Below are 9,803 nucleotides of genomic sequence, written 5' to 3'. Positions count from 1 at the left end.
AAATTTAATCTACAAATTTTATTTAGCAGTAGTGTTATCACTCATCGATTTTGCCTAAATAGCAACTACGTCATTAAGTGTATACAGTTTAGGCCCTGCACAAGGCGGTGATATGGATATTTACATGGTTGGGCCCTATAGTGTATGCGTAGGCTTCTTGAAAGTCTTGTTTTTGGTTGATGAAATAATAACTCTAACTTCTTAAGTCCATTTTCTACTGATTCAGTTAAACCAGACCCCGGGTCCAAAGGAATTCTTAGACCACATACTAACTTCCTAATAGCCTAAAGTATGCAGCGTCGACGCCGTAGAACACGGGCCTACAAGATTTTGCCTTTAATTGTCATGTTTATCTTGAGAACACTCCGCGAAACAAAGCTAAATTTCAAAATGATGGCAAGGGCGTTCCTTTAGTGTGACAAACCTCAATATTTTTTAAACACAAAAATGTCATTCGAAATATACTAAAAGCATTCTTGATCAGATCAGACCGAAATTTTTTGTATGAGTTATCTAGAAAATGAAATAACATTACATACTGTTGTTGACACCGCAAAGGCACCCTGTAACATCACTTGGTGCATCTCCCCAGTTTGTCATCTCGATCCCTTGTCTTGAGACCCAGTAAATGTTGTGGATTCCTGAGCCACTTACTATGTAGGTATCGTAACAGGACGCTTTGATATACTGCCTGCAGCTCTTGGAGTTTATCAGTATTGCAACAATTGAATCCATGGGTAGAGTGTATTCCACCTCTTTTCTGTAAGAACCTTCATCCTCAAAGCCTTGAGGAACTTGCTGTTCACCAGGAATGTTGTGTGAAATGGTGGTCACGCCTTGGGGCAGGGTAAAGACAGCATTGTGAAAGACGAAAAGGGGTTATGACTATATTATGTGAGCTCCTCCTTCATCAAAATTGTTATGATAAATAATGGTCAGTGTTGGGGCTATTTCTCCGCGGGGGGGGGGGGGGGGGGGGTTCACTCCCAACATGACTGGCTACGCACCCGCGTTATACGGCGTCGTCGATGTTTACCTTATAAAGGGGTGTTTTCAAGCACTGATCGCACAAAAACAAAATATAGGGTCCATTTCAGAAAAGGTGCGATACGCCATTAGGGTCCATTTCAGAGGTTGGTGGACAAGGGTGGGTAGCATTTGTGTATGAGAGTACTCAATGGGGGTAAGCATCAACGTCTACTGAGGCGTAAGGGTTAATGGGAGTGTAAGTCCAAATAAACGCCCATAATCTAGTAAATCATTTTTGGTTCATATCCCATATTGGTATGATTAAAATCAATTTAAACCCCTTCATTTTTTTTCTTCAATTTGTTGGACCTTCCGACAGGCCATTTTATTGAAAAAATTATAATAATATGATAATGATAATGCTATACATACAGAACATGATAATAACAAATATTAAAAAAAAATAAAAACAAAAATTACCCCCCCCCCCCCCAAAAAAAAAAAAAAAAAAAAAAAATGACGAAAACAACAGAAACAAATAAAAAATTCGTGATTGAAAATAATGTCGGGATTCAATTAAATCAAACGCTCAAAATCCTCTCAAAATATATTCATTTTTTATCGAATTTTTATCATTAAGTCTTTCAGCCCACCTCGTTCATTATAAACACTGACAATATTCCAGCAACCAGAACGCATTCTTGGCAGCAGGATTGAATGTGATAATTTGACAATGGTTGTTACGGTGGCTGGAATATTTTTATTTTCCGCTCTGTACAAAGTGGAAAGATTCGGAGTAGGAGACGACAGACCCCATCTTGTTAAACAAATTGTCTTTATGCCCACTTATATAGATAATAATTATTATTTTGAATGACAATCTGTGTAAAAGTTACCATTTCGACATTCAACTTCCACTGGATCAGAAAGGTTTCCATTCGGGCCATCTGGATCAATGAGATAAGTCCCTGTAGAGTTATGTGCCTTCAGTTCTGCGCATGTTCTCGGTAGGCCTAAATTTAGATCATCGTACAGCAAAGATGCATAATATAGGCTTAGTACATAAGGAAAACAGATTTCCAAACAACATCTAAACATAGAAAAAATAGTACAGTTCTTCTTAATCTCAAGATTTTGTCTTTATAATAGCCTTCTACTTGACAAATAGCACAATTTTAATCCGTTAGGATATATATGTTCTATAACCGCATTGTTTCTACGATGAAAATAATTATGAACAAGGCGTGGAGCAATCACTGGTCATTTCCAGTGGGTGCAGAAGACAACTTATTATCAATCAATACTTGAATCTTTAAAAAAAACGTATAAATCCTTGTTAAAAATAATAATTTGTCATTATTTCAGACGGATGGAAAAATAAAATGTACTGTAAAACAAATTCGTTTGTCAAATATTTGGGGACATTTATTTTAATATGTTTATTCATGTACATGTATAATTATATTATGTTATCATTATGCAAAGTAATTAGAATAATGTTTTTGAAGATTACAAATATACATCTATTTCGTGGACAGATAAAAGCACAGAATAATAGTAGCCATATATCTCATTAGAAATATTTAGACTTTTTAAATTGAAATAATAATCTCTGATAACCGTGATTACAGCAAATCAATTTACCCAATGAACTAAATAGATAATGATAATAGTTATTATATACCTCACTTTAGAAATCTAGCCATCTAATTGGTCGAAATTGGAGTCGTGATTTTAGCCATGCCCCTCCTACCAGTCAATAGTCTTTTGAAAAGCGCCCTAGGGCACATTTTAGAAGACTATTGACTGGTAGGCGGGTATGAGTACTGCGATCCCCTTTGGTTTATGTGTTAATTAACTTAGTTTGTGAGGATGGCGACTACCATACATTTTTTTGTGCGATTATTTTGGTTACCATGATTGGTAAGTCGCTCATGTATTCTATGACCCTTTTCGGTATATACAATTTATAATGACTGCTTTAATATTCGAGGCATAGTTGTTTTTATGGCTCTCGGGGAGGTTACACCGTGCTATCACCCCTCGCCACGCCTCGGGCGATAGCATGATGTAACTTCCCCTTGAGCGTATAAAAACAAGTATGTCTCTCAAAGTATAGTATTAATGACTGCTTTTGGAGACATAGTTGTTTCTATACGCTGAAGGGAAGGTTACAATCGAGCTATTGCCCGAGGCTTTCCTTCCCGAGAGCGTATAAAAACAACTATGTCTCGAAAGTTAAAGCAGTCATTGATACTTTTATATACCGAAAAGGGTCATAATACATACGCGACTTACCATTCATGGTAATCAAGTTTGTTAACGCTATCGAGACAGCACTAAGCAGTGTAAGCTAGGGCACAAGGTACATACAAATACGTGTGTGGGACTATGAACGGGCTGGATTTTTTGTGTCACTGAAATGTGCTCAGAATTTAAGTAATTTATCTATTAAATGACCATAACAGACAAGAAACAAGTCAAAGGTAAGGACAAGAATCAGTGCTTATCAATGTAACAGAAATTTTGAATGAAATACCATCAGGAAAGCTATCTAACCTTGTCAGAAATTAGCGACTAACACACCAAATTCAGCACTGCAATGACGCACAAAACGGCGTAGAATTCAACTTTTCATCCACCAAATGAATTCAAACACTTGCATTATACAATCTTCAATACCTGTATCACCGTTATGGCAAGCAATAAAATCACAATCTATATCTAGACCTAGATCTACGGATAACAAAAAGACTAATTCACGAAGGGCCTGCCCTTTTTTTTTGGTGTACTTGCTATCTAGCGACCAATTCGCACACACAAAATGTATGGTATCCGCGCTCGCTCAAACTGAACTATTTTTCCCGGTAACTTGAATTTTACCCTCGAACTATTACATGGGTTTGGCATTTTTCGTTTATTTACGGGAATGGCTAAAACCATGACTGCAATTTCGACCAATCAGATGGTTGGATTTCTTAAGTGAGGTATATAACAGTCATTATTAATATACAAGCACTGATAATGATAATAGATCTACTTACGTTCACAACTATTGCCGAAAAAACCATCAGGGCACACACACTCATAGCTATAGTCCGTCTCCGAACAAACACCTTCATTCTTACATGGCGATGCTAGGCAACCTACGACGGATAGAAAGAATAGATGAAGAGGGTGGTATAAAATAACAAACTCAGAGAAAAAGGTATCATTCCGCTCCTCCCTCTTGTATTCTCTCTGCCCCCACCTTTCCCATCCTCTTATTCTCCTTTCCCCATCCACTTCACCCTCTCTTCCTCGCCCCATTCTCCACCCCCCCTCTCTCTCTCTCTTTCTCTCTCTATAACGTAACTTTTTCACTCCATTTTGAAAATTTGAAGTGGACTTTTTAAAAAGATTATTAGATTATTAGATTAGATTTCCCTTTTCTCCCACTTTTTACTTTTCATCCTTTTTTTTCTTCCTCTCTTTCCGCAATTAATTTATCATTTGTTAAGCAGGTAATTGGCCTAATGATATTGCACAGTCAATTAATGTACTTTTTTCTCAACTAGGTAGTCGGTGTTGTGAAAGAGCAATTACCATGATTAAAAAAGTATCTTCCTCTCCCTCTCTGTCTGTCTCTCTTTCTCTCTTTTTTCTCACTCTTTCTCTCTCTCTCTCGCTCTCTCTCTCTCTCTCTCTCTCTCTCTCTCTTTCGTTCTCTACTGCTTGTGTTTCCCCGTGTTGGTTTGCATTATTTAACATTCATGGGCTACAGTAATAAATTGCAAGGACGGCAGATCATAATTGTCAAGAGTAAATCGAGGGAACTGAAACGGGGAAGAGCGAATCAATTATCTATCTCCTTGGATTGTGCATCTCTGCTTTTGATAGCACAAAGACTGCTCTCATCAAATAAAAGTACATTCACGGTCATGGATTTGACGAAGGGGAGTCGAAAAAGATATATGAGTATGATACCTCTCGTTGCGGCACAAAATGTCGACGGCGACAGCTTGTCCCGAATTTTGCAAAACCTGACGGCACATATTGTCGCCACCGGTACAAATTGTTGACGGCGACAATTTTTGCCGGATTAAGACGGCACATGTTGTCGACAGCCATGATCAAATCACATTACACTGAACGATCAAGTTCAAAGCTCAAAGTGGCAATTCAGTCAAAATTGACTATTTATGCAGGGAGGAGGAGGCATTGTACCGGTAAACTAACCTCCATATTTGTTTAAGTTTTTTAAATATGTGAATAAAATTTATAATTGACATATAAATTATGTTTATGTACTTATAAGTTTACTTTATTGCTAAGTTATATATACTAAAAATGGGTTTTTGTTTAATTATGTTTATAAGCAATTAATATTGAAAACGTTTAATTATTTCATTCAAATGTATTGTTTTTGTTTGTATTTTACATTTGGACGAATAAAACAAACTTTTGACATTTTCGTGAGCTCAAATCGATACCTTTATGATTACAAATACTTTTATTCTGATGTTGTTGTCGATGAAGTACATAATTATACTGCTACTAAAAGGATCAATGTGGAAACTGAGAGTATTTTTAAAAAAAAAGTTTTATTTTAATGAATAAAACTGACGTAATACCAGAAAGAGGCCAGTAAATGTATAAGAATTGGCCAACGATGTCATGATGCGATTGAAACTAACATCATTTACCGGACGATTATCATGTAAGAATTAACAAAAGAGCGAAAAGGAATGATTCTTATGTGAATGAGAACGTTTTGCAGTGGGGGAGGGGGGGGGGGGGTTGACGTACACTTACATGGAGGCATGCAGAGAAAGGAAAACAATCAGAAGGGGAAAACAAATTAAAAATCTGAGGGGAAAAATCGGCCTCGCGGGCCTTCGGTCTCATGGATCTTCTGTCAAGTGGTCAGACCCCGAATCGGTTGTGTAATTAAATTTACTCAAGTTTCAATTATATTTATATAAAGACACACATACCAACACACAAACTTCCACTCCCACGCACGGCGTTAACAATAGCAGTGGTATTACTATCATCATTGTTATCAACTTTCAAATGTAGGAGGATAATTTTTGAGATCATCCCCCTCACCCCAATCCTAAATCAAGACTTATGTTTCTCGCCGTTGTTATTTTAACCGCTACATATTCAACGACTGGCGACAAATTGTCGTCGTCGACAATTTGTACCGGTTTGTACAATTTGTGTCGTCAGGTGTTGCAAATATCTGCACAAATTTGCAACACCACTCCACATTTTTTCTTTCTTTCTTACCCTTGTTTAATTAGATAACCTGAGTAGCAAGGGCCTTTTTTTTTTTACTGTTATCAACTCACGTTTCGTCAAATTTTGTCCTGTGTGCGTACAACTCTGGTAAAACGATTAAATATAAATAAATCTATAAAAATGCTGCCATTTACATTGAACTTACTTGGTACTTTGCAAATCAACATCAACGTTGACGACCCGAATATTTCGAGGTTGCCATGGCTACTGCTATTTGTCTTGGAAACCCGTTTGGGGATAAGTTGGATGGGCTCTCCTGATGAAGTGGTTATGTTCTTACAGGGTAACTGGCAGAAATTCAGGCTGGTGGCTTCACCTGACATGGAAAACAATTGACATATCTTTAGATATATCACGATTACAAAGACTTACACCTCAAGGCACTATAAACTCATTATGTATATTTGTAATATGTATGGGCGATACAATAGTGATATTGAAATGGTCCTGAAATTGAGTTCTTTAAAGACTTTGCGCTCATAGTTAATGTAGAAAAATAAAAACAAAACAAGCAAAAAGAAACTAACAAGCCCGGGTTCAAATGCTATCTAATTTTTACTCCCTTCTTATAATTGCTTCTCCCGTATTCATTTTCTGATTTTTATTGTTACCTCTGTTTAACACTCAACGGTATACTATTAATGTAATTGTTGTTTGATCATGCCTATAATCCCCAACGCTATTTGAATATAACAGTTTAAAAGCACTACAATCTCTATAACATACCTTAACAAAAGTGTTAAGAGAAATTTTAAAAGATTTTGAAATCGTTTAAAATGGCCACACCCTCCTTCAAATGATATTCCAACATCGATAACGAGCAAGAGGCAATATATTAAGCATAGTTTGTTTGTATTTCACCTTTGTTATCCCACACACATAATACGCTTATTGGTGAACATCTACATTATATTAAAGTAAAACTAGTTCACGTACCTTCAGCCTGAACAAGCATCCACATCACCATCACCATGGGCAACAGTATCATCATCATGGCAGGTACATCCTCCTCCTCCCAACGATTGACAGATAATGCACTAAATTCCAATTACATCATGTGGGAGTGAAAGATACGATTTTGTATTTTAGTTTCACCCGAACGAACTTTCCAATTTATCCGATCTACTTTCACTGTGATTAATTGATGTAATCAATATAGCTAATTATAGAGCACAATGAAACTCCATCCATGCACACTTGTTCAGTAGTGATGAAAGGTATTGGATTAACTGTATATTAAGGTTTCAAGGGCCGACAGTGGTGTTTCGAGAATTTTGTTAAACGGGGGGGGGGGGGGGTGTACCTTAGCAGCCTCGCATGGCGTAGATCAACTGCAGGATTTATTGGATTCTTTTTCCTGGCTTAAATAATAATGTTACCTAAAAGTGTCCTCATTTTGTTACTCATGTTATCACTATAGTATAAAAACAAACAAAACAAAACAAAATGAAGGAAATTTGACAATTTGAACATTATTGACGGTAAGACTTTTTTTCAATATGATGAACATGAGGGGCTTATTGAAAAGTGTGGCTTGTAATGGTAAACTCCTTTTAAGAACTTAAGTACGTATTGAAATCAATTGGATACATAATTATTTATAATCATCAATAAAGTATAAAGATGTGTTGGTTTGTTATCGTTTAACAAGAAAAAATGAAGAGGATATGGTACAAAGGTACATGAAAATAGATAAATAATTGAAGAAACACAGTGAAGACAGTTAAAACATTGATGTTTCGGACAGATAAACAAAAAGGAGACGTAAGTTAGAAAAAGAGATAAGGATAATCCTAAAATACAAATAAGTTCAAAATTTCAGAGAGGGGAGAGGCATTATCCCCTGTGCCCCTGGATCCACCACTGGTAGAATATTCAGTCAAGGTTGCTCTACTAGGTGAAAGCCTGATTGACACCAATGGATAATTACAGTTTACAACACAAATACACAATACTGTCCCCCTTTAGGTTGTTATTCTTCTATACAATTAGACTCATGCACTTAATTAGATCACGGACACACGCCTAGATGCACTCACTTACTTCATACGGGGCGATGATAATCTAATAGGTAATGGGTTTCACGCTGGTAACCCCAAAATCGGAATGCTTTCGTATGGGTGGTTATCATGGAGCTATTGACTGAAGATCCTCGAGGGTCATTTCGCGGCTCAAGAAAGTTAGAATCTTAACCATGGAGGTGCCATGATGTGGTTCAGTCACTTGACCTCACTGCTTAGAAAGCATAATTATGTAGGCTTATGATTGTAGGTAAGAAACCCGTGGGTCGACGGCATTAAAGGAAACCTCACCTCAAAGAATAAGTGTAGGTATTCTGAAAATGAGATGTATATTCCTGCACTTTCATGTATAATATTCCCAACGAAAATTTACAAGAGATATATAAATGAAGATATTTATAGCATGACATAGGCGCAGCCATTTTCTTGAAAATGTGACGTAACCGGTGAAGTTGTACATGTATCATGCACCAAACTTTAGTTGGAAAGAATTTTGAAATCTATAACAAAACCTTTTCTTTTCAATGAGGAAAAATCATAGCTGATATTAGATTATAACAATTATATTTGGTGAAAAATATATAACAAGGGGAAATTATTGTAACCATTTCATTTTAAAATGCAGCAGTTTACAAATCTATATCATTTCAAAAGGACATTTTCAAGTTCTATCGCTTCAAAGCAGGTTCTAAATGTTGGTATTATCTTTCAAATGCCGGTGGAATTTAACCTTTTCATTTTTGTGGCCTGCAAATGGGACGTAGTACCTGTAACTGAGTTTTTTTGTTTAAAGATACAGAATAAAATCTATCATGATATATATAAATTAGCCTCCAACCCTTCCTCACTTATTGTAACAATGCTACATTGACTTTCTTCCTTCGCTGCCCGTTAAATCAAGGAACCCATTCCTATCACTTTACCATCCGCCCTCCTCCCCAATTACCCCCCCCCCCACACACACACACACACACCCATACACACACACGCACGCACACGCACTCGCGCGCACACAGTACACATTCACACACACGAAACACAACGACCGCCAACATTCTTGATAAATTAAATTAGAATGATTTACAATAATAGAGTGTTGATGAAAAAGAAGAAGATAACATTGTAATATTTTATCTCTTCTTCAAGTCTGTTGTAGATGCGGGGTATTTCGTGACACTGGATGTAGTTTAATACTTCCCCTTTTGGAGATGTATTCCTAGTTTTGTTCTTTTCTTTTCCTCATCACTATAATCACCCTCAGACCTTGACCAAAATATAACAATTTTTATTATGAAAATCATTATATTGCAGCATCTAGTTTCAATTGAATTTCCTATAATGCCAACATGAATATTTTCTCCCTTTGCGTTTTATAGTTCTACTTACCCGATTCTTTCTTTCAATCAATCCCTGCCACATGTCTTTGACATATCCACAATCCCAAAGTAAATATAGTTATGGTTCTGACATTTGGTTACAAAAATAACACTGGCCATTGTCAACAGAGCCATATCTAGAGAGAAGTTC

General features: G+C 36.6%; 1 protein-coding gene across 1 annotated transcript; it reads right to left on the bottom strand.

Annotated features, from left to right (window-relative positions):
- Positions 1–1,833: 1,833 nt before the first annotated feature.
- LOC105442668 (delta-like protein A) lies at positions 1,834–7,236 on the bottom strand. The gene is made up of 4 exons (XM_030999149.1): positions 7,192–7,236; positions 6,401–6,571; positions 4,014–4,115; positions 1,834–1,982 (listed from the first exon to the last, which is right to left on the bottom strand). The coding sequence occupies exons 1-4, from the start codon at positions 7,226–7,228 to the stop codon at positions 1,834–1,836; spliced, it is 459 nt and encodes a 152-aa protein (XP_030855009.1). The 5' UTR covers positions 7,229–7,236.
- Between the last annotated feature and the right edge of the window lie 2,567 nt (positions 7,237–9,803).

This window comes from Strongylocentrotus purpuratus, unplaced genomic scaffold (genome assembly GCF_000002235.5).
Source record: "Strongylocentrotus purpuratus isolate Spur 01 unplaced genomic scaffold, Spur_5.0 spur5_scaffold_5, whole genome shotgun sequence".
Taxonomy (NCBI): domain Eukaryota; kingdom Metazoa; phylum Echinodermata; class Echinoidea; order Camarodonta; family Strongylocentrotidae; genus Strongylocentrotus; species Strongylocentrotus purpuratus.
This window is presented reverse-complemented; position numbering and strand designations above follow the sequence as displayed.

Excerpts from the sequence above, each read along its gene's own strand:
- LOC105442668 (XM_030999149.1), bottom strand. The coding sequence starts at position 7,228 with ATGGTGATGGTGATGTGGATGCTTGTTCAGGCTGAAG. Across the intron at positions 4,116-6,400 it reads GTTGATTTGCAAAGTACCAA|GTTGCCTAGCATCGCCATGT; the intron begins GTAAGTTCAATG and ends TATCCGTCGTAG. Across the intron at positions 1,983-4,013 it reads TTTCGGCAATAGTTGTGAAC|GCCTACCGAGAACATGCGCA; the intron begins GTAAGTAGATCT and ends ATCTAAATTTAG.